Source organism: Aquarana catesbeiana, linkage group LG08 (genome assembly GCF_042186555.1).
Source record: "Aquarana catesbeiana isolate 2022-GZ linkage group LG08, ASM4218655v1, whole genome shotgun sequence".
NCBI classification, from domain to species: Eukaryota; Metazoa; Chordata; class Amphibia; order Anura; family Ranidae; genus Aquarana; species Aquarana catesbeiana.
This window is the reverse complement of record NC_133331.1, coordinates 292,624,870-292,650,471: the sequence shown is the minus strand read 5'-3', so window position 1 is coordinate 292,650,471 and position 25,602 is coordinate 292,624,870. Positions and strand designations below refer to the sequence as shown.

The following is a 25,602-nucleotide window of genomic DNA, read 5'->3' as shown; positions in this document are numbered from 1 at the left end:
GTACAAGGGCCTGTTTGATTGGATACAGAGTGAATAGATAGGTGGGCCCTCCTATTCCATAGTTTTGGTAAATCTAAAAGAAATACGACCAACATTCTACACAGATCAGCGAAAGCGTAAAACGTTTTTTTTTTTAAATCACTTACGGTTCACCTGCCCGCATTGTACTACGGATGAGCAGCCCCTATAGGCAAACCTATGTACCGGTACATCCCTGCCTGTTTCTGGGTGTAGGGCGCACACATGCGGGAGTCCGTCAGCAGGTCCTGGCCAATGATTCATGGCTAGGATCTGCTAGTCGGTTGTGTCCAACCACAGCCCAGAAGCCCTGTGTTGACAATCAGCACAGAGCTCTGTACAGAGTGAACAATCTCTCTGTTTCTTATCCATGTAAAGCAGGGATATGAAACAAAGAGATCTTTAGTAAAAAGCATTACACATTAACACTTTTTAGGCACACAGTTAACCCTTTGATCGCCCCTAGATGATAACCCCTTCCCTGCCAGTGTCATTAGTACAGTGATAGTGTATAGTATTATCCTTGATCTCTGTATTAGTGTTACTGGTGATGTCAGTGTCAGTTAGCATCAGATTGCTTGCCGCAGTCCCACTATAAGTCGATTATCACCACCATTACTAGTATAAAAATAAATACATAAATAAAAATTTCAGTATATATACTTTTTATTGTAGACAGTATAACTTTCACACAAAGCAATTAAAATATTCATATTGGGATTTTCCTTTATCAAAAACATGTAGCAGAATACATTTTGTCAAAGTTTTTGAAGAAATTAGATTTTTTTTTATTTTTTTTCTTTTACAGTGGGAACGGAAAGTATTCAGACCCCCTTAAATTTTTCATTCTTTGTTATATTGCAGCCATTTGCTAAAATCATTTAAGTTCATTTTTTTCCTCATTATTGTACACACAGCCCCCCATATTGTACACACAGCCCCCCATATTGTACACACAGCACCCCATATTGTACACACAGCACCCCATATTGTACACACAGCACCCCATATTGTACACACATCACCTCATATTGTACACACAGCACCCCATATTGTACACACAGCACCCCATATTGTACACACAGCACCCCATATTGTACACACAGCACCCCATATTGTACACACAGCACCTCATATTGTACACACAGCACCCCATATTGTACACACAGCCCCCCATATTGTACACACAGCCCCCCACATTGTACACACAGCACCCCATATTGTACACACAGCACCCATATTGTACACACAGCACCCCATATTGTACACACAGCCCCCCATATTGTACACACAGCACCCCATATTGACAGAAAAACACAGAATTGTTGACATTTTTGCAGATTTATTAAAAAAAGAAAAACTGAAATATCACATGCTCCTAAGTATTCAGACCCTTTGCTCAGTATTTAGTAGAAGCCCCTTTTGATGAGTCTTTTTGGGAAAGATGCAACAAGTTTTTCACACCTGGATTTGGGGGTCCTCTGCCATTCCTCCTTGCAGATCCTCTCCAGTTCTGTCAGGTTGGATGGTAAATGTTGGTGGACGGCCATTTTTAGGTCTCTCCAGAGATGCTCAATTGGGTTTAAGTCAGGGCTCTGGCTGGGCCATTCAAGAACAGTCACAGAGTTGTTGTGAAGCCACTCCTTCGTTATTTTAGCTGTGTGCTTAGGGTCATTGTCTTGTTGGAAGGTAAACCTTCGGCCCAGTCTGAGGTCCTGAGGACTCTGGAGAAGGTTTTCGTCCAGGATATCCCTGTACTTGGCCGCATTCATCTTTCCCTCGATTGCAACCAGTCGTCCTGTCCCTGCAGCTGAAAAACACCCCCACAGCATGATGCTGCCACCACCATGCTTCACTTTTGGGACTGTATTGGACAGATGATGAGCAGTGCCTGGTTTTCTCCACACATACCGCTTAGAATTAAGGCCAAAAAGTTCTATCTTGGTCTCATCAGACCAGAGAATCTTATTTCTCACCATCTTGGAGTCCTTCAGGTGTTTTTTAGCAAACTCCATGCAGGCTTTCATGTGTCTTGCACTGAGGAGAGGCTTCCGTCGGGCCACTCTGCCATAAAGCCCCGACTGGTGGAGGGCTGCAGTGATTTTTGACTTTCTACAACTTTCTCCCATCTCCTCACTGCATCTCTGGAGCTCAGCCACAGTGATCTTTGGGTTCTTCTTTACCTCTCTCACCAAGGCTCTTCTCCCCTGATAGCTCAGTTTGGCCGGACGGCCAGCTCTAGGAAGGGTTATGGTCATCCCAAACGTCTTCCATTTAAAGATTATGGAGGCCTCTGTGCTCTGAGGAACCTTAAGTGCAGCAGAAATTTTTTGTAACCTTGGCCAGATCTGTGCCTTGCCACAATTCTGTCTCTGAGCTCTTCAGGCAGTTCCTTTGACCTCATGATTCTCATTTGCTCTGACATGCACTGTGAGCTGTAAGATCTTATATAGACAGGTGTGTGGCTTTCCTAATCAAGTCCAATCAGTATAATCAAACACAGCTGGACTCAAATGAAGGTGTAGAACCATCTCAAGGATGATCAGAAGAAATGGACAGCACCTGAGTTATATATATGAGTGTTACAGCAAAGGGTCTGAATACTTAGGACCATGTGATATTTCAGTTTTTCTTTCTTAATAAATCTGCAAAAAGGTCAACAATTCTGTGTTTTTCTGTCAATATGGGGTGCTGTGTGTACAATATGGGGTGTTGTGTGTACAATATGGGGGGCTGTGTGTACAATATGGGGGGCTGTGTGTACAATATGGGGTGCTGTGTGTATAATATGAGGTGCTGTGTGTACAATATGGGGTGCTGTGTGTACAATATGGGGTGCTGTGTGTACAATATGAGGTGCTGTGTGTACAATATGGGGTGCTGTGTGTACAATATGGGGGGCTGTGTGTACAATATGGGGTGCTGTGTGTATAATATGAGGTGCTGTGTGTACAATATGGGGTGCTGTGTGTACAATATGGGGTGCTGTGTGTACAATATGGGGGGCTGTGTGTACAATATGGGGTGCTGTGTGTACAATATGGGGTGCTGTGTACAATATGGGGTGCTGTGTGTATAATATGGGGTGCTGTGTATACAATATGGGGGGCTGTGTGTACAATATGGGGGGCTGTGTGTACAATATGGGGTGCTGTATGTACAATATGGGGAGCTGTGTGTACAATATGGGGTGCTGTGTGTACAATATGGGGGGCTGTGTGTACAATATGGGGTGCTGTGTGTACAATGTGGGGGGCTGTGTGTACAATATGGGGTGCTGTGTGTACAATATGGGGTGCTGTGTGTACAATATGGGGGGCTGTGTGTACAATATGGGGTGCTGTGTGTACAATATGGGGTGCTGTGTGTACATTAATGAGGAAAAAAATGAACTCAAATGATTTTAGCAAACGACTGCAATATAGCAAAGAGCGAAAATATTAAGGGGGTCTGAATACTTTCCGTCCCCACTGTATATAGTAAAATATAACAAACCCCAATGGTGATCAAATACCACCAAAAGAAAGATTTATTTGTGGGGGGGGAAATTTATATACATGGGGTACAGCGCTGCATGAACGCACAATTACCAGTTAAAGTAGCGCAGTGCTGAATAGTAAAAAAATGTCCTGGTCATGAAGGGGGGGTAAAACCTTCCAGGGATGAAGTGGCTAAACAGATCTGTAAGAGTTTGTGAAATCTTCCACCACTCAGCCAATGAGAGGTAAGGACTTTTTATTTTTCTCCTGCTATCAATGGCCGACACGGTACAACACTTCATCCATGTCTTTGGTGATCTCTGATCTCCTTATCAACTGTTTCTTACATGATGAAGATCAGCCATGGAGTATATCTGAGGTGTATATCAGGCTGTGCTTCTTCCCCACATGTCCAGCAACATTCATATACAAGACATTTCCTGCACTCACTAATACACCTCGAGGTTTGTGTTGGACCCCTGATTTACTGGACGACAGGACTTCAATGAAGAACAATTCCCACCCTCAGGAGCGGGAAGTGGCTTCTCCCCCGTGTGACATCTCTGATGTCTGTTATGGGAGGCCTTCTCTGAAAAATGTTTCCCGCACTCAAGACAGGAATACGGCTTCTCCCCCGTGTGTGATCTCTGATGTCTGTAAAGATGTGACTTCCTTGAAAAACATTTCCCACAATCAGGACAGAAGTACGGCTTCTCACCCGTGTGCGACCTCTGATGTCTGTAAAGATGTGACTTCCTTGAAAAACATTTCTCACACTCAGAACAAGAATAAGGCTTTTCTCCCGTGTGAGAACTTTGATGTCTGACAAGGTCTGATTTTTGTATAAAACATTTCCCACATCCAGAACATGAATACGGCTTCTCACCTGTGTGAGTCCTCTGATGTTTGACAAGTCCTGTTTTTTGTGCAAAACATTTTTCGCATTCAGAACAAGAATATGGCTTCTCACCTGTGTGAGACCTCTGATGTGTGGAAAGCTGGGCCTTCGTTAAAAAAACTTTCCCGCACTCGGGACAGCAATGTGGCTTCTCACCTGTGTGAGATTTTTTATGCGCATGAAGACCGGATTTAGAATGGTAACACTTTTCGCACTCAGGACAGGAAAAGCTTTTATGTGTTGAAAGGATGGCCCTGTCCCTCACAGTCTGAGGTTCCCCAGGATAAGAGGAATACGATGGTCCGGCACCGTCCCTCACAGTCTGAGGTTCCTCAGGATAAGAGGAATACAATGGTCCGGCACCGTCCCCCACAGTCTGAGGTTCCTCAGGATAGGAGGAATACGATGGTCTGGCACCATCCCTCACAGTCTGAGGTTCCTCAGGATAAGAGGAATACGATGGTCCGGCACCGTCCCTCACAGTCTGAGGTTCCACGGGATAAGAGGAATACAATGGTCTGGCACCGTCCCTCACAGTCTGAGGTTCCTCAGGATAAGAGGAATACGATGGTCCGGCACCGTTCCTCACAGTCTGAGGTTCCTCAGGATAAGAGGAATACGATGGTCCGGCACCGTCCCTCACAGTCTGAGGTTCCTCAGGATAAGAGGAATGCGATGGTCCGGCACCGTCCCTCACAGTCTGAGGTTCCTCAGGATAAGAGGAATACGATGGTCCATCTACACTGTGTGGTGCCGGATGGACATTTGAGGTAGTCGGGTTTTCTCCTGGACTATACTGTGTGATGTCCTCATCTTCTACTTTACAGTCTGGAGACAAAGTGAGACAATCCTCTGAGGTTTTCCTCATCTCCCGTCCATCTACTAAAACAGAAATACAAAGATTATTACTAGACATGAGCAGATTGGTTCCCCTAAACCAGGACTCCGCCCACATCAGGCAGCTTTGTCTCTGAGGATCTTACAATTCCCTCTCTCAATGTAACTAATAAATGGGTCCTCTGATCTCCTACCAGTTCATTTCTTTATTTATGGACCTTAGTCAGAGAGTGAGGAAACAACGAGAACTGTCTTTTATAGGAGTGACAGTGATGAGGGGATTATAGGACGAGTGTCCCCACCCCCTCTATCACTCATTGCCATCTTCCCAACACAAGAAGTCCTGCACTTCCTTATTTAGTCCATGATTTAGTCGTGAATAACAGCAGAGCTGAGCCCCACCAGAGGTCAGAGAGTGAGGATGGGGGGTGAACCAAGATGAAGACTGAACTGATCTTGAAGACCACCATCATTGGGTTATTGACTCCTCCCTCATTATCACTTTCTGTTTGAGAATGTTATTACATTATTATCATTAAATAAATACAGCACGAACCCCTATCTGCATAAAACAAGCGCTTTCGGAGGACAGTAAAACAAATATAAAACCCTCAATGGGTAAATGAGTGTAGCCAATTAAGGCTGAAGCTGCTACCACGTACACCTGCTAGTTTGCAAGTGTTACTTGTAGAGATACAAAACAAAACAACAAGGCAGCACTACATATCAGTGAACACAGTCCAACTATTATAGGTGTGTTATCATAAACAGTGCATATATATTTGAAAGTCCAATATCTATTGCACATATAGGTTATTCCACAGTTGAGTAGTGAGAAAAATCCTGCACGGTGTTTAAAGTAGTTCTCAGTTAAAACAATGCAGTAATGAGCTATCACCATCACCTCCACATGTGAGAAGAACGGGGGATGAATAAACCCCCTTATAAGTAAACTCTTACCAGACAACGCTGAAATATTAGCATCAACACCAATCTGTTGACGTCAAAAGTGGTCATCATTTGGCCAAACCACTGACGCGTTTCGTCATCAACGGCATCATCTGGGGGTCACCACTTGTGACGTCAACACATTGATTGGGGACACCGTTACACTATCGCTAGTGAGCCGAGCAGCTTGTGGTAGGAGACACCGCCTGGGTTCCTCCTCATGTGGTTATGTGCTGACTGCGTTGATAGGATGCTGATGCGTTATTGATATGTATTTTAAGAATATTTAATGTATCTTAATGTACTTTTTGAATACATTTTTATAAACGGAATTACGCTATGGAGTTTCCTTCTTTTTTCACTCTGGAATGAGTCCATTGGCGTATGATCCATCCTCCCTGCTGCAATAAGTTCTGTGGTGCAATCCATTCAGAGAGATTATCCAAGATTGGTGTTGATGCTTATATCCCAGCGTTGTCTGGTAAAAGTTTACATATAAGGGGGTTTATTCATCTCCTGTTCTTCTCACGTGTGGAGGTGATGGTGACAGCTCATTACTGCATTGCTTCAACTGAGAACTACTTTTAAACACCGTGCGGCATTATTATCATTGTGTGCACAAAAATTCAATAAAGTTTAAAAAACCACTGCGCAAATACCCTGTGACACAAAAAATGGCAACACCCACCATTTTATTCTCTAGGGCCTCATCTTGAAAAAAATATATAATGTGTGGGGGTTCTAAGTAATTTTCTAGCAGTTATGACTGAATACATTGTTTCTATGTGTTTATCAGATGATGGGGGATCTAGGTGGACCCTCCGTACTGCTTTCTCCTTTACAATAAAGTCTCCTCTTACCCAGTGATGTGAGGGGCGGCTGATTGTCCATCATGACGTCCTTGTAGAGATCCTTGTGTCCTTCTAAATACTCCCACTCCTCCATGGAGAAATAGACAGTGACATCCTGACACCTTATAGGAACCTGACACACACAATGATACAGTCACCATCCAGACACATCCCTTGTCTGTTACTGGATAATGTCCCAGAATTCCCAGAATCCTCCTCACCTCTCCTGTCAGCAGCTCCATCATCTTCTTGGTGACTTCTAGAATCTTCTCCATGTTGTGTCTCTCAGGTTTTAGGGAGTCACATGGAGGCACTGTGATGGTCATATGATCACCTGACTTCACAAGAGGAAATCTCTGTATTGGAGAACCAATAGGAATATCATGTTAGAATCCCAGAATCCTCCTCACCTCTCCGGTCAGGTCTGTGTTTTATTAATAGAGATAAGAGTGATGTCATGTGACCTCCCAGAATCCTCCTCACCTCTCCGGTCAGGTCTGTGTTTTATTAATAGAGATAAGAGTGACGTCATGTGACCTCCCAGAATCCTCCTCACCTCTCCGGTCAGGTCTGTGTTTTATTAATAGAGATAAGAGTGATGTCATGTGACCTCCCAGAATCCTCCTCACCTGTCTGGTCAGCAGGTAGATAATTTCCAGGGTGAGGTTTAGTATCTTCTCAGGCACGTGATTCTGGTCCTCCTCCATCCTCATTTGTGCTGTCATGTGATCTATACAGGTCTCTTTGTAGACGGATAACTTCGGGAAATGAAAGTAAGAATTATTTGGATGGTATTGGTCACACAATAATAGGATGTGGATGTGAGGGGGTAATAGGAGGGTTGCTGTACATTTGAGGGCTACTGCCCCCATGAGAACACATTTCATTTGGACTGTTAAATGTTGTTACATTTTTAAGGTCCTGGGACCTGCTGAATCATAAATAGTTTTTCTCTTTTGGGTTTGTTTTATTTCTGAACTGGTTTTGATTAGTTTTAGATCTGCAGATAAGGAATGTTAAATATGATCCTTCTTCTGTCTTCCTGTTTTGCGCTGAGGCAGTGCTGTGAGGTCAAGGAAGAGGAACCTCCTTGTTTGTTTTGCCAGCTAATCAGGATAATTACCAGAACTCTAACTGCAAGGCTCCCCATTACCCACTAAGAGACCCTTAAAGTCCATCAGCTATCCATTACTCCTCACAGACCCCTCATCTTCTCCTCCTTCTGACACCCATGATGAAACAGATTCTTCATGGCAGGCTGGGCAATGTTTTCCTCCTCCTGACCAGCAATGTGAGGGGTGCTATGCTCCATAATCCTGACCCCTGACTGCAAAGCTCCCCCACTACCCACTAAGGGACCCTTAAAGTCCATCAGCTATTCATTACTCCTCACAGACCCCTAAGATTCTCTACTTCCCTCAGAGCCCTCAGTATTTTCCTCTATCTGGACACCAATGATGGAACATATTCTTCATGGCAGGCTGGGGAATGTTTTCTTCCTCCTGACAAGCAATGTAAGGGGCTCTATGCTCCATACTCCTGACCCCGGAACTCCATCATTGTGTTGGCTGCATATTGTAATGATTGCCCATTGGCTGCCTGTGTAGTGTAATAATTGCCCTTTGTAGGCCATGTATGGTCAGGATGGTCATTGTCTTGTCTATTTATTATCAGTGCTGTTTGTTTAGAGGAACATATTACTAGAATTTATCTTCAAAATGAAGAGAATGTTCCGGCCTGGTAAGTGGGGAAATTTTACGACCCTGAAGGGGTTAATTTAGGTTTCCACACTATATATGTGTGTATCATCATCTGCTGGAGACAAAAGACGTCACAGTGACTATGGAGGAAGAGGACGGACATGACGGGGGGTTACTGGGTGTAAATAGAAAATAAGATCTTATTACCTTCTCTTCTGCCACTTTCAGCAATGTCTCCTCTCTACTTCCTCACGACTCACCTCTCCCCCGGAACTTCCTATTTATATCTGACATCACTTCCTTTCTGTAGGTGACATCACTTCCTGTCTTCCATAGAGACTTCTTGTCTGGGTAGAAGTGAGATCACCACCTTGTGGAGCTCAGAGCAACTGCAGCCCCAAGTAATGTTTAGTAGTGTGAACACGGCCTTGGTCGATCTCCATCTCCTCTCCCACCAAGGGAGAAATATATTAGTGCCTAGTCCAGACTTTCTCAACCAGGGTTCAGTCAAATATTTCTTGGGTTACTGGTAATGAACATTTTCTATCTTTCAGTAGCAACTGACATCTAGGGATGAGACAATAAGTCAGAACCTAGTTTCGAACCAAACTGTGGCTATTTGGATGTTTGGATGAATGCCATAATTTTAGCCCCCCAAAAAAGAAGGTATCAATGAAGTTATGATGTGAATCAATCACTAAGACAATAAGACAAAAATAAAACATAATTCATGAAATGGCACTGTCACTTTAACCACTTACCGACCGGCTCCTGTACATATACGTCGGCACTTTGAAGGTGGATATCTCGGTAACGGCAGCAGCTGCTGCCACAACCGAGGTATCCATCTTTACAGGAGCCGGTTGTGTTTCCGATAATAGTGGTCTCTGCTGCGGATTCACAGCAACATCACCATTATCGGTGGCGGGAGAGGTGCCACCCCCCTCCCGCCGCTCTCCCGCGCCCTCCGCCGCTTACCGGAGCCGTCGGTAGCGGCGGAGGCGATCTGGAACTGTCACTTCCTGGGTATGGAGACGAGTGAGGCTAAGATGGCCCCCACCCATCTCCATACCATAGGAGGGCAGAAGCGACATCATAACGTCAGCTCCGCCCATTTGTTTTGAAGGCATTTTTTTGTCATTTTTTCCAAACGACAATTTTTTTTTTTTTGCATTTTAGTGTAAATATGAGATCTGAGGACTTTTTGACCCCCAGAGCTCATATTTAAGAGGACCTGTCATGCTTTTTTCTATTACAAGGGATGTTTACATCCCTTGTAATAGGAATAAAAGTGATCCTTTTTTTTTTTTTTTTTTTAACAGTGAAAAAATAAATAAAAATAAAGTAAAATAAATAAGAATTTTTTTTTTTTTTAAAACGCCCTGTCCCGACGAGCTGCGTGCAGAAGCGAACGCATACGTGAATAGCACCCGTATATGAAAACAGTGGTCAAACCACACATGTGAGGTATCGCTGCGACTGGTAGAGCGAGAGCAATAATTCTAGCCCTATACCTCCTCTGTAATGCAAAACATGCAACCTGTAGAATTTTTTAAACGTCGCCTTTGGAGATTTTTAAGGGTAAAAGTTTGACGCCATTTCACGAGCGGGCGCAATTTTAAAGTGTGACATGTTGGGTATCAATTTACTTGGCGTAACATTATATTTGACAATACAAAAAAAAAATTGGGCTAATTTTACTGTTGTCTTATTTTTTTAATCAAAAAAGTGAATTTTTTTCCAAAAAAAGTGGTCTTATAAGACCGCAACGCAAATACGGTGCAAAAAAAAGTATTGCCTTGACTGCCATTTTATTCTCTAGGGTGTTAGAACCCCCAAACATTATATATTGTTTTTTTTTCTAAGTAATTTTCTAGCAAAAAAACCTGTTTTAAACACTAAAATCCAAAACGAGGCTAGTCCTTAAGTGGTTAATGTTTACGTCCACCATCAAGTTTATTTATTATTTTATTACGGTCATATTTTGGCAAATTTGAATGGTGCATCAGATATGTGTCTGACTTAAGTACCTGATGATGATGATGACAGAGTGTGCACTGGTTTCCCACTGCCCGCAGCAGCCTGTGAGGAGGGCAAGTGCGGCCGTACAGTATTCTTCTGGCTTGCTCGGGTCTCCCACTGCCCGTAGCAGCCTGTTGGCTGGCTCAGGTCTCCCACAGCAGCCTGTTTGACAGTAAGCTGAGGAGGAGGAGGACTCTCTGGAGACCGGAAGTCGGGGACACTCGCTCCACATGTCTCCTCTCCTGTAGCAGCCAGACGTGGCTAGGGATGACATCAGCGGGAGGCAGGAAAAGAGGGCGCGGCTAACACCCACGGCTCAGTTTGGATAGGCAGGGCACAACGCCTTTCCACCTTTCGGCTCCGTTCAGAGTGGCAGGGCACAGCGCGGCGCGCAGATGACGTTATCCCAAAGTCGATTACTTTGGTTGCAGCATCGATGCCGAATCGCGATGCATCGATGCTGAATCACGATGCATCGATGCTGCAAATTAAATTCAACACCCCTAGTATGTAGGTTAGGGATGCGAGAGCCAGTAAGACACAGGAAGCAGTTTACCAGCTGACCTCATTAGCACACACACCTTGCACCTATCAACTAGGTTTGCACAGCATCCCTCCACATGTGCATTTGCCTGGCTTGTCAATGTAAGCTGCCACAGCTGCTATGTTTGCACGGCACCCCCAGCGTCCCTCCAGGTGGGCCTGGGCCGGATGCTAAACTCCCTGGGGCTGCATGTAGGCCACGGGCCATGGGTTGCACACCCCTGATGTAGTGCTAGGGCCTGGCTGATTGGATACAGAGTGAATGGATAAATAGGTGGGCCCTCCTATTCCATAGTTTTGGTAAATCTAAAAGAAATACGACCAGCATTCATCACGGCTCAGCAAATGCATGTCACATTTTTTTGGGGGTTTTTTTTTTTTAACCACTAACGGTCCACCTGCTCGCATTGTACTACGCATGAGCGGCCCGTATAGGCAAGCCTATTTACTGGTACATCCCTGCCTGTTTCCGGGTGTGGGGCGCACACATGCGGGAGTCTGTCAGCAGGTCCTGGCCAATGATTAATGGCTGGGGCCTGCTGTGTCCAATCACAGCCCAGAGCCCTGTGTTGACAATCAGCACAGAGCTCTGCACAGAGGGAACGATCTCTCTGTTTCTTATCCATGCAAATCAGGGATATGAAACAAAGAGATCTTTAGTAAAAAGCAGCACACATCACACACAATAACACTTGTTAGACACATTTAACCCTTTGATCACCCCTAGATGTTAACCTCTTCCCAGCCAGTGTAATTATTACAGTGACAGTGTATAGTATTATCCCTGATCATTGTATTCATGTCACTGGTGATATCAGTGTCAGTTACTCCTCAGTGTCAGTTAGTGTCAGATTTTCCGCCGCACTATCACAGCCCCACTATGTCGCTGATCACCACCATTACTGGTATAAAGATAAGTAAATGAAAATTCCAGTATATATACTTTATATTGTAGATGGTATAACTTTCACACAAACCAATTAATATACTCATATTGGGATTTTGTTTTAGCAAAGATATGTAACAGAAAACATTTTGACAAAGTTTATGAAGAAATTTGATATTTTTTTTATTATTATTATTAGATATGTTTTATAACAGAAAGCAGAAAATATTTTTTAATTTATTTTTTTTAGACTTTAGGCCTTTTTTTGTTTATTTAGAAAATTATTACAGACCCCAATGGTGATCAAATACCACCAAAAGAATGCTTTATATGTGGGGGGAAAATATATATACATGGGGCACAGCGTTGCATGACCGCGCAATTACCAGTTAAAGTAGCGCAGTGCCAAATAGCAAAAAATGACCTGGTCATGAGGGGGGGTAAAACCTTCCAGAGGTGAAATGGTTAAACGGACCTGTAAGTGTTTGTGAAATCTTCCACCACAAAATGTACTCAGTCAATGAGAGGTAATGACTCCATTTCTATTTTAAAAGGCCTAGAGGACCGCCTTTTAAGTGGTGGGGTTAACGCGTTTCGTCTTGAAAGACGACTTGAGAAAACAGACCTCTTGCAAGAGTTTACACCACAAAATCTACTCAGCCAATGAGAGGTAATGACTCTATTTTTATTTTTCTCCTGCTATCAATGGCCAACACGGTACAACACTTCATCCATGTCTTTGATGATCTCTGATCTCCTTATAAACTGTTTCTTACATGATGAAGATCAGCCATGGAGTATATCTGAGGTGTATATCAGGGTGTGCCTCTTCCCCACATGTCCAGCAACATTCATATAGAAGACATTTCCCGCACTTAAGGCACTAATACACCTCGAGGGTTGTGTGGGACCTCTGATGTACAGGAAGACAGGACTTCAGTGAGAAACAATTCCCTCACTCAGGACAAGGAAGTGGCTTCTCCCCCATGTGACATATCTGATGTCTGTCAAGACTGGACCTATGTGAAAAACATTTCCCGCACTCAGGACAGGAATATGGCTTCTCCCCCGTGTGAGATCTCTGATGTCTGTAAAGACTGGACTTCTGAGAAAAACGTTTCCCGCACTCAGGGCAAGAATACGGCTTCTCACCCGTATGCGACCTCTGATGTTCGAGAAGATTTGACTTAACTGAAAAACATTTCCCACACTCAGGACAGGAATACAGCTTCTCCCCCGTGTGCAACCTCTGATGTGTGTAAAAATGGTACTTATGTGAAAAAAATTTCCCGCACTCAGGACAGGAATACGGCTTCTCCCCCGTGTGACATCTCTGATGTCTGTAAAGACTGGACTTGCTTAAAAAACATTTCCCACACTCAGAACAGGAATACGGCTTCTCCCCCATGTGAGATCTCTGATGTCTACAAAGATGTGACTTCTGTGAAAAACATTTCTCGCACTCAGGACAGGAATACGGCTTTTCCCCCATGTGCAACCTCTGATGTCTGCAAAGATGTGACTTGCATGAAAAACATTTCCCGCACTCAGGACAGGAATACGGCTTTTCCCCCGTGTGCAATCTCTGATGTCTGCAAAGACGTGACTTGCTTAAAAAACTTTTCCCGCACTCAGGACAAGAAAACAGCTTTTCCCCCGTGTGAGAACTTTGATGTTTAACAATGTTTGGTTTTCGTACAGAACATTTCCCGCTCTCAGAACAGTTAAATGGCTTCTCGCCCATATGCGGTCTCTGATGTCTGTAAAGATTGGACTTCTGTGAAAAACATTTCCCGCACTCAGAACAAGAATACGGCTTTTTTCCCGTGTGAGAACTTTGATGTCTGACAAGTTGTGATTTTTGTACAAAACATTTCCCACATTCAGAACATAAATATGGCTTCTCACCTGTGTGAGACCTCCGATGTGTTAAAAGTCCTGTTTTTTGTGCAAAACATTTTCCGCATTCAGAACAAGAATACGGCTTCTCACCTGTGTGACACCTCTGATGTTTGACGAGGTCTGAATTCTGTATAAAACATTTCCCGCACTCAGAACAGGAATACGGCTTCTCACCTGTGTGAGACCACTGATGTCTGACAAGTCCTATTTTTTGTACAAAACATTTTCCGCATTCAGAACAAGAATATGGCTTCTCACCTGTGTGAGACCTCTGATGTGTGGAAAGATGGGACTTCGCTAAAAAAACTTTCCCGCACTCAGGACAGGAATATGTATTCTCACCTGTGTGAGATCGTTTATGCACATGAAGAAAGGATTTCGATTTGAAACACTTCCCACACTCAAAACAGGAATACCGCTTCTCAACTTTGTGAGATCTTATATGCAAAATAAGTCTGGATTTCAATTGGAAACATTTCCCGCACTCAGGACAGCAATGTGGCTTCCCGCCTGTGTGAGATGTTTTATGCTCATTAAGACAGGATTTCGATTTGAAACACTTCCCGCACTCTGTACAGGAAAACCTCTTATCTGTTGGAAGGACGGCACCATCCCTCGCAGTCTGAACCTTGTGAGATCTCAGATGTGTGGAAAGCTGGGACTTTGTTAAACATACTTTCCCGCACTCAGAACAGGTATACGGCTTCTCCCCTGTGTGAGATCTTATATGTACAATAAGTCTGGATTTAAAACGGAAACACTTTCCACAATCAGAACAGGAAAACCTCTTATCTGATGGAAGGACGGCACCGTCCCTCACAGTCTGAGGTTCCTCAGGATAAGAGGAATACGATGGTCCGGCACCGTCCCGCACAGTCTGAGGTTCCTCAGGATAAGAGGAATACGATGGTCCGGCACCGTCCCGCACAGTCTGAGGTTCCTCAGGATAAGAGGAATACGATGGTCCGGCACCGTCCCGCACAGTCTGAGGTTCCTCAGGATAAGAGGAATACGATGGTCCATCTACACTGTGTGGTGCCGGATGGACATTTGAGGTAGTCGGGTTTTCTCCTGGACTATACTGTGTGATGTCCTCATCTTCTACTTTACAGTCTGGAGACAAAGTGAGACAATCCTCTGAGGTTTTCCTCATCTCCCGTCCATGTACTGAAATAGAAATAAATAAAAAGATTTTTATTAGACATTGGTTCCCCTAAACCAGGACTCCGCCCACATCAGGCAGCTTTGTCTCTGAGGATCTTACAATTCCCCCCTCAAGGTAACTAGTAAATGGGTCCTCTGATCTCCTACCAGTTCATTTCTTTATTCATGGACCTTAGTCAGAGAGTGAGGAAACAACGAGAACTGTCTTTTATAGGAGTGACAGTGATGAGGGGATTATAGGACGAGTGTCCCCACCCCCTCTATCACTCATTGCCATCTTCCCAACACAAGAAGTCCTGCACTTCCTTATTTAGTCCATGATTTAGTCATGAATAACAGCGGGGCTGAGCCCCACCAGAGGTCAGAGAGTGAGGATGGGGGGGAGAACAACCAAGATGAAGACTGGACTGATCCTGAAGACCACCATCATTGGGTTATTGGCTATTCCTTCATTACAACTTTCTATATGAGGATGTTATCACAATATTATCATTGTGTTTGTGTGCACTAAAATTCAATAAAGTTTGAAAAACCACTACACAAATACCGTGTGACACAAAAAATGGCAACACCCACCATTTTATTCTCTAGGACCTCAGCTTATATATATTTTTTAATCTTTGGGGGTTCTAAGAAATTTTCTAGCAGTTATGACTGAATACATTGTTTCTATGTTTATCAGATGATGGGGGATCTAGGTGGACCCTCCGTACTGCTCTCTCCTTTACAATAAAGTCTCCTCTTACCCGGTGATGTGAGGGGCGGCTGATTGTCCATCATGACGTCCTTGTAGAGATCCTTGTGTCCTTCTAAATACTCCCACTCCTCCATGGAGAAATAGACAGTGACATCCTGACACCTTATAGGAACCTGACACACACAATGATACAGTCACCATCCAGACACATCCCTTGTCTGTTACTGGATAATGTCCCAGAATTCCCAGCACCGCTCACCTCTCCTGTCAGCAGCTCCATCATCTTCTTGGTGACTTCTAGAACCTTCTGCGTGTTGTGTCTTGTAGGGATCAGGGATGGAGGTGGGGGGATGGTGATGGGATTCTGGATTCTCGAGGATCTTCTGGTCATATTATGAGATCTCCTTCTTGTGACATTTTCAGTAGCTTTCTTCATTACTACTGTACAGTTCTGTGTTATACAAAGATAAATATCACTCTCCCATCATCCCTCACCTCTAGATTTATTCACCGGGGATTGGCCAGAATGTGCCAAATTCATCAAAGGACAGACATCTTCAACCAATGATATGATTACAATGTGGTCAGATTTATATCTCCCTCTAGAAGTAATGTATTTAGTTCCCTTCCTTTTGGTCTCATTGTGCTGAGTGGAGCACTGGTCTTACTTGACTCCCCCCCCCGACTAACTATTGTAATAGGATACTCCACTCTAGGGAGCAAGAGGTTTTTTTTTTCTTTCGTGGTCACCTGACCCATGAGGATATGGTCATATTTTGAGATGGGGGGGCGGATATAGTGCCCTGCTCTAGTTAGGCTGTCTCGTTAAATTTAGTTTTTGGCTTCCCTGTGCTGAGTGGATCACTGATCTATTGCTTTTGTCTGGTCAGGGTTTCCTGAGCTGCATGTTTTATTCCCCCCACCTGCTTGGGGAAGAAGTTTCCAGAGTATAGGGCAGGAAGAATCAAATGACCAGTATGAATATTTATCATGCCAATCCCTGGAAGGAGGTGTCCAGAAGGTGGCTGGGCAGATAATAAAGATTTGGGAGGCCTTGCCCGGGGTTTCTTTTCTCTCCAGAGAGGGTTCCAGTTCTCCTGGAGCTGCTGTCAATGGAAGATTGATACGGAGACAAGAAACTGCAGTGTGGGCCTCAACAGGAGCTGGGCTGTGGGCCCAGGGAAGACAGATAAAGGATTATTAGCTGAAAGTCGCTGTTCTTAAGTCCTGGTCTGAAGGAGGATCTTTATCTCCCTCACTAAGGACCTCTTGGTGAAAGCTGGATGGTGGTCAGGTACTGGGATATTGTGAGTAGGACCCGATTTGGGGCTTTCATGTTTGACTGGAGCTATAAGGGACCCCATACACACTATTAGATTTTCTGCAGATTTTTTTTCTTCAGATTTACCAAAACCATATAATATGAGGTCAAACCTTAGGAGTTTCAATTTGTATGCAATCAGGCAGGCCCTTGCACTACAAGGTTTTGGTAAATCTGAAGACAAAAATCTGCAGAAAATCTAATAGTGTGTATGGAGCCTTATGCCGCGTACACACGGTCAGACTTTTCGACCAGACTGGTCCGACGGACTCCGACGGACCAAATCCGGCGGACAATCCAATCGTGTGTGGGCTTCACCGGAGCTTCAGCGGACTTTTCCAGTCGCAAATCTGACGGACCTTAGATTTGGAACATGCTTCAAATCTTTACGTCGTAACTCCGCCGGACCCAGAAATCTGCTCGTCTGTATGCTAGTCCGACGGACAAAAACCGACGCTAGGGCAGCTATTGGCTACTGGCTATCAACTTCCTTATTTTAGTCCGGTGTACGTCATCACGTACGAATCCGTCGGACTTTGGTGTGATCGTGTGTAGGCAAGTCCGTTCGTTAAAAAGTCTGTCGGAAGTCCGTCCTCCTGTTGATTTCTGTTCTCATTTTGGAGTATCCTGTGACCCTAAACCTCTCTTCTGTTTCTATATCTTTAGCAATAAATTCTAAAATAACATCTCCTAGATGAAGCCATTATTGTCGGCGTGCGTGAGACTGGGGACCTCCGTACTGGCAAGGGAGACCTGGGCATATTCTCAGTGGCCCTCCGGGGGTGAGTGCTACAAACAGTAGAGACTCTAATGTTTTACTAGTAAGACTCACTGACCCACCAGTCAATGTTACCCATGGATCAGATTTAACCCCTTCATTACACTCACCTCTCCAGTCAGCAGGCTGAGGATCTCCAGGGTGAGGTTCAATATCGTCTCATTCCGGGGAAATTCCTTCCTTACAATCTTAACAAAACTCAAAGTCTGATGGTTCTCCATCATGATGTCCTTGTAGAGATCCTTGTGTCCTTCTAAATACTCCCACTCCTCCATGGAGAAATAGACAGTGACATCCTGACACCTTATAGGAACCTGACACACACAATGATACAGTCACCATCCAGACACATCCCTTGTCTGTTACTGGATAATGTCCCAGAATTCCCAGAATCCTCCTCACCTCTCCTGTCAGCAGCTCCATCATCTTCTTGGTGACTTCTAGAATCTTCTCCATGTTGTGTCTCTCAGGTTTTAGGGAGTCACATGGAGGCACTGTGATGGTCATATGATCACCTGACTTCACAAGAGGAAATCTCTGTATTGGAGAACCAATAGGAATATCATGTTAGAATCCCAGAATCCTCCTCACCTCTCCGGTCAGGTCTGTGTTTTATTACTAGAGATAAGAGTGATGTCATGTGACCTCCCAGAATCCTCCTCACCTCTCCGGTCAGGTCTGTGTTTTATTAATAGAGATAAGAGTGATGTCATGTGACCTCCCAGAATCCTCCTCACCTCTCCGGTCAGGTCTGTGTTTTATTAATAGAGATAAGAGTGATGTCATGTGACCTCCCAGAATCCTCCTCACCTCTCCGGTCAGGTCTGTGTTTTATTAATAGAGATAAGAGTGATGTCATGTGACCTCCCAGAATCCTCCTCACCTCTCCGGTCAGGTCTGTGTTTTATTAATAGAGATAGGAGTGATGTCATGTGACCTCCCAGAATCCTCCTCACCTCTCCGGTCAGCAGGTAGATGATCTCCAGGGTGAGGTTTATTATCTTCTCAGTCATGTGACTCCGGTCCTCCTCCATCGTCATTGGTGCCGTCATGTGATCTATACAGGCCTTCTTGTACACGGATAACTTTGGGAAATGAGAATAGGATTTTTTTCGTCATATTTACCCGTAAAATCCTTTTCTTTGAATACATCACGGATCATAGAGTTATGCTATTATTCATTACTTACTGGGTTATATGCCATCTCTAAGTGAATGGACACTGGTAGACCAAAGTCTTAGACAGGAAGTTCGCCCCCATATAACGACTCCCATACAGGAACTACTTCGGTTTTGTAGAAAGCACTGAATCCTCAAAAGAGGGGAGGGAGAGACCCAGAGCAAAAGCCTTGAGGGGAGGAAGACACCCGGCCAAATAAATATTATAGCCATCAAACTTTATACATAGTTACATAGTTAGTAAGGTTGAATAAAGACACCAGTCCATCCAGTTCAACCTGAGTGAGTGTGGGTGCGTATCTACAATTGTCCCTATCCCTGTACATTGTGTCTCATTAAGATGCTCATCTATTATTTTTTTTTTTTTTTTAAAAGGTACCCCTATAGCGCCGTCAATTTACGCAGCGCTCCACACATACATCGCACACTCACATCGGTCCCTACCCTCAAGGAGCCCACAATCCAAGGTCCCCAACTCTTATTCATATACTAGGGCCAATTTTGGACAGAAGACAATTAATCTACCAGCATGTCTTTGGAGTGTGGGAGGAAACCGGAGTACCCGGAGGAAACCCACACAGGCACAGGGAGAACATGCAAACTCCGGGCAGGTTGGGATTCGAACCAGCAACCCCATTTTACTGCTAGGCGAGAGTGCTGCCCACTACACCACTGTGCCGCCCTATGCAGCCTGTAGTACACTACGGCCGAAAGCCGAATCCTCAGCTGCTCTAACATCTACCTGATAAAATCTTGTGAACCGAAGACCAGGTAGCAACCTTAGAAATCAGAGCCACAGATACCTGATGGGGAAAAGCCCAGGAGGTTCCTACACCCCTGGTAAAATGAGCTCTCACCCTGAAAGGAGGAGCCTTACTTTTCAGACCATAGGCCTGAATGATCAATTGGCAGACCCAATTGGTGATGGAAGCTTTAGAAGCTTCCATCGTCAATTGCTTGCCACATCTTGGGTCCTTCTGACAAAATAAAAAAGGAGTCTGTTCCTCGGAGCTCCGCAGATCTAGACAAATAAACTCTGACCACCCGGACTACGTCCAAGGAGTGCAGTTATCACTCTTCTGCCGAACGAGGCTGAGAGAAAAAAAGAAGGCAAAACAATGTCATGATTCAAATGGAAGGCCGACACCACCTTTGGCAAGAAAGATGGAATAGGATGCAACACCACATTGTCGTGTTGAAGGATTAGGTATGGTTCTCTACATGAAAGGGCCACCAATTACGACACCCTTCTAGCCGAGGTGATGGCCATCAGGAAGGTTACCTTGCGTGACAGCAAGACTAAAAAGGAATTTCCTTGATAAGCGCAAATGGTTGTTTCTGTAACACAGACAGCACCAGATTTAAGTCCCAAGGACACATAGGTGACCTAATGGGGGGGAAGCAAATGAGTTAACCCCTACATAAAGGTTCGGACCAGCGAAAGGAAGGACAAAGGCCTTTGAAAGAATATCGACAGGGCTGAAATCTGACCTCTGATTGTACTCAAAGCCAATTTGATTTCCACAACCAACTGTAGAAAAGAGAGAATTCTCTCAATCATGTATTTCCGAGGATGCAAATTTCTGGCTTCACACCAAGCAATATAAGTCTTCCAGACCTTATAATAGATGTTCCTAGTGACCGCTTTTCTGGCATTCACTAGGGTAGACACCCCTGGTCCCGAGATGCCATGATTCTTCAACACCCTGGCTTCAATAGCCACGCGGTCAAATTTAGAGACTGTAAATTGGGGTGGAATATAAGACCCTTAGACAGTAGATCAGGGCAGCGCGGAAGCGTCCACGGCCCCTCTATTGCCAATCTCACGATCTCTGGGAACCAGGGACTTCTGGGCAAGGCTGGTGCCACCAGGATGACTGGAACCCCCTCTTTCCAAATCCTGCACAACAGATGTGGAAGGAGAGGGATCAGGGGAAGGCATAAACCAGGGAGAACTGGCTCCATGGAACTACCAGAGCATCTGCTCCGATTACCAGAGGATCCCTTGTTTGAGACACAAACTGATGTAGCTTGTTGTTGAACCTGGATGCCAACAGATCGACATCTGGCCGTCCCCATCACCGGCAAATTTCCCGGAACACGCTCGGGGGTAGGGGCCATTCCCCCGGACAGATCTGCTGGCAGCTGAGATAATCTGCCTTCCAGTTCTCATCTCCCCGGGATATGGACTGTCGATAGAACCAGCACATGTCCCTCTGCTAGACATGTGCGATTAGTTTCGTACGAATCGAAAATTCGTACGAATTTCCGTAAATTCGTCCATTCAGGAGGATCCTAAATATGAATTGCCATGCTTCCGAATTTTGTACGAAATACGAAATTTCGTTTACGAATTTCGGATCCAAATTCCTAACGAACATTCGTAATTGGTACGAAAAGTTAACGAACCTAAAAGTCAAAAACCCAAGAAGTCAGCACAGGGATGGTGGGAGCCCCTCATAATGATAAATTCATCATAACGAACATTCGTAATTGTTATGAAAAGTTAACGAACCTAACGAAAATTCATATTTCGTACGAATCCAAATTGAATTTCAGACATGAATTACGGAATTTGAATTAATTTTAATACGAAACAGAATGGAACGAAACAAAACAAATTTATTGACGGCGCACATGTCTACTTCTATGTACTCTTCAAGACAACGGGGGGGAAGGATCTTCCCCTTCTCAGGTTCTGATCCTGCAACCACCAGCTTAGGCTTAAGCATGCCAGGGGAGATAAGGACATGGGGTAATCCAGGGCTTGAACTCTCCTGTTCCAAACTGACAAGATGTCCTGTTGTATAGGCCTAGATTGGAACTGAGCATAGGGCACTGCCTTGCAGGAGGACACCATCCTTCCCAGGAGGGTTGCCTGGTGCCCCTTACCTGACGCACCTGATCCTTCAGGGCACAGATCTTTACGGGTGGCAAAAATACCCTTACCTGGACCGTATCTAGGATCAGACCTAAATACTTCAGACTCTGAGCTGGTCTCAAGGCTGACTTTTCGCTATTTATGAGCCAGCCCAGGTTTTCTAAATACTGCACTGTGCAGGCTACGCTCTGTTCTAGGGCCTGTAGTGAGTGGTCTCTGAGCAGGAGATCGTCCAAGTATCCGAGCACCAAGATCCCCTGGGCCCTTAAAAGACCCAGTACTGGTGCTAGGACCTTTGTGAACACCCGGGGTGCTGTGGCAAGCCCGAAGGGCAGAGCCACAAACTGGAAATTACGTTCCTCTACTGCAAATCGCAGGAACCTCTGATGAGGTTGAAAAATAGGTACAGTACGTGTATGTGTAAAAGTCTTTCATCTGGAGCGAGGCTAATACCGAGCGGACAGACATCTATTAAAGGACTGGATTAATAGATGTTGGTTCAGGGATCTTAGATCAAAAATGGGCCTTATGTCCTCATTTGGTTTTTGAACCATGAACAGGTTTGAATAAAACCCTGCGCCCCTTTCAGATACAGGGACCTGTATAATCACTCCCTGATGCACTAAATGATCTAGTGCCTGAAACAATAAGTCTCATTTTGGAGGATCCGAAGGAATGCTGGATCTTAGAAACCTCTGTGGAGGAAACCCCCAAAATTCCAGCTTGTAAATGCAGGATACTGTCGAGGTGATTCACTCGTCCTGAACCACTGTTCTCCAAATCTCCGCAAAGTAGAGCAGCCTTCCCCCCACTCGGTAGAATGGGGGCATCCCCTCAAAAAGAGGGCCTGGTGCCAGGTTTGGAAGAGTTTTGGACCTAGGGTTTCTTCTGTCCCTGTGGCTTGCTCCTGGCTCTAGTGCCCTGTTGGCGGCAGAACTACCTTGGCGCTGAGACGCTTGAGGAAGTGGTCCCTGAAGTTTAAACAAGGGACACCTAGTCCTTCTCTTCACAGAAAGTAGAGAGCTCTTCCCTCCGGAAATCTTTTGGATATATTTGCCCAAATCTTTTTTTTTTTTATAAATTCTTTATTTTTGAATAACATATAATACATGCCACATAAAACATTTCACTTAATCTTCATATCCTCTCTTACATCTCCATTTAAACGTAATATAACAACATAATGCATTTTCTTTCAAGTGGATCTGAATCTCATCTACCTGAACAGCATGTATAATTTCCCTTTTCTCTTTTCATACCCCTTGTACCAACCCCCACCCTCAAATGAAAAAGAAAAAAAAAAAAAAAAAAAAAAAAAACCTAACAGGGGGTACCCCCTCTTCCCTCCCGTTCGATCGCACATAGTCTACCTCTCCTGTTCTCTATTTCCATAGTCCAGAAAGGTGGTCCAAATCCTCCAGTATTTCTCGTCTTGTTCTTTCAGCATCAAAGTCAAATTTTCCATTTGTTGGATTTCTATAATTCTGGCCCACCACTGTATTTTGGTCGGAGGGACTGAACTCTTCCACAAAGCCGGTATACAGGCCTTCGCCGCCGTGAGAAGGTGTTTAAGCAAGGAATTCTTATATTTTTCCACCGACAAGGGAACATCATTTAATAGAAATGCAGCCGGATCATTCCCAAGAGACACACCTGTGATATCCTTAATCGTTTCCTCAACCATTTCCCAAAAACCCTTGATCTTCTCGCAATCCCAAAATATGTGCAACATCGTGCCCTCCGCTCTCATACAACGCCAGCACATATTTGAAGTCTGTGGGAATATTTTATGTAGAACAGAAGGTGTTCTGTACCACCTAGTGAGGATTTTATATCCTCCCTCTTGGTACCTGCTAGCAATCGATGTTTTATGTATAGATTTTAAAATTTTAACCTTCTGTCTTTGAGAGAACATTACCCCTATCTCTCTCTCCCAAGCTTGAATGAAATTAAGCTCCTGGGGGGGCTTCCAGACTCGTTAGTACCTCATAAAAGTGTGATAGGGAGTGTCTCATACTCTCTCCGTCTAAACATCTCCGCTCGAAGCAGGATAGATCCAGAACCACTGGATAGGTTTTAATTTTCGACCGGATAAAAGCACCTAACTGCATTGCCCTGAAATAATCTAAATCGGATGCCACTTCTTCCTCACCTCGTGTCATCAAACAGCTACCCCTAGAAAAGTGTATGAGCCTGCTTCTCCCCCTTTGTTTTAGTACCTCATACCTCCGGTCTAGTAGGCCAGGTTGAAAGTCTGGTGAACCCAACACCGGGGCCATAGGGCTCGGATGAGATGAAAGGTTTGTCTTTTTAAAGATCGTATTGATAGTACGAATGGTTGCGCCTCTCAGTGGATGTTTTTTCGCTATTATAGGTAGTTTCGATTTTGCTATCCATATTTGCCCAAATCTTCACCAAACAACAACTTCTTACAAGGAAGCTCGGCTGACCAGTTCTTAAGCCACAAAAGTCTGCACATGTGTACAGACAGGAGAGCCAAACGAGAGACTTGCTTTATTGAATCCTTCCTTCAAGGCATCTACAGCAAAACACAGCGTTCAAAGTATATCTGCCCTACTTTCAGCAGGATCATCTTTCTTGGTTAGGCCTGTCAGGCCATCTGACCTGATCCTTTAAGGACTGGCAGACTCCAATTGCTGCGACAGCTGGCTGAATAGCTGAACTGGCCAAAGAAAAGGAAGCCCTCAATAGTGACTCCAGTTTCTTGTCAACAGGGTCCTTCAAGCCCTGTGCGTTATCCACCAGACAAGTTAAGTTGTTATTTAAGGAAGAGGCTGCCGCATCTACGGCTGGCATGCTCCACTTCTTAACAAACTTTTCTTCTATGGGATATAAAAGGCAAAACCTCTTAGGAGGAATTAAAATCCTGTCAGGATGTTCCCAATCAGCATACACCGCCTGCTCCAACAGTGGGTGCAAGGGGAAAGCCTGTGCGGCCTAAGGAGGCATCAGGGACCCCAAAGAGGACCAGGGGGCTCAGAATCCTCTGCAGGAGGTAACTTAAAGGCAGAATGAACCATCTCGGTAAGAGTCTGGATCAAAAGCCTCTGCGACTGAGGCTGATACCAACTGGACATCTTCTGGCCCAGAATTCATAGAAGCAGCCTCATCTGCCTGGCCCTCCACAGAATCCTTAGCATTTAGGACTTCCCCATCATCAACCCATTCCTACTCCAAGATAGGAAGATCAGGGGTGGGGGATCTGTCACGCTTCTTGCCACCCTGCCAGCAATCCTGTCCTTCAACCTGGCCAGAGCTGAGGACAGATCATCTCTGGTGATAATGGCTGAAGCAGCAGCCTCAACCGCAGGCAAAATACCACATAGGCGCAGCGGCTCAGATTGCCCAGAAGCCTCTGGTCTTTCAGGGGATACAACACTAGGGTTTCGACTAGGCTCCTCAGGAGCTAATGATGACATAGATGTGCCCTTCTGTGTAATGTTAGCCCCGCTCCTCTTTTTTCAAGACATTGCAAGCC

The 25,602-nt window shown here is 44.7% G+C and overlaps 2 protein-coding genes across 2 annotated transcripts in view; both read right to left on the bottom strand.

Annotated features, from left to right (window-relative positions):
• Positions 1-1,214: 1,214 nt before the first annotated feature.
• Positions 1,215-25,602, bottom strand: part of LOC141104991 (uncharacterized) — a 57,622-nt gene continuing 33,234 nt past the window's right edge. Inside the window, exons 4-5 of the mRNA XM_073594798.1 lie at positions 13,185-15,251; positions 1,215-4,485 (exon numbers count right to left, since the gene is read on the bottom strand). Of these exons, the coding sequence (XP_073450899.1) occupies positions 3,947-4,485; positions 13,185-15,251 (2,606 nt within the window). The 3' untranslated portion in view covers positions 1,215-3,946. The remainder of the gene's footprint in view (positions 4,486-13,184; positions 15,252-25,602) is intronic.
• LOC141104943 (oocyte zinc finger protein XlCOF8.4-like) lies at positions 6,995-10,463 on the bottom strand. Its single transcript, XM_073594748.1, has 3 exons — positions 8,939-10,463; positions 7,661-7,789; positions 6,995-7,387 (listed from the first exon to the last, which is right to left on the bottom strand). The coding sequence occupies exons 2-3, from the start codon at positions 7,754-7,756 to the stop codon at positions 7,037-7,039; spliced, it is 447 nt and encodes a 148-aa protein (XP_073450849.1). The 5' UTR covers positions 7,757-7,789; positions 8,939-10,463; the 3' UTR covers positions 6,995-7,036.

Coding starts and splice junctions, on each gene's coding strand:
- LOC141104943 (XM_073594748.1), bottom strand. CDS start 7,756: ATGACAGCACAAATGAGGATGGAGGAGGACCAGAATCACGTGCCTGAG. Junction 7,388..7,660: donor TCTACCTGCTGACCAGACAG/GTGAGGAGGATT, acceptor TCTCCAATACAG/AGATTTCCTCTTGTGAAGTC.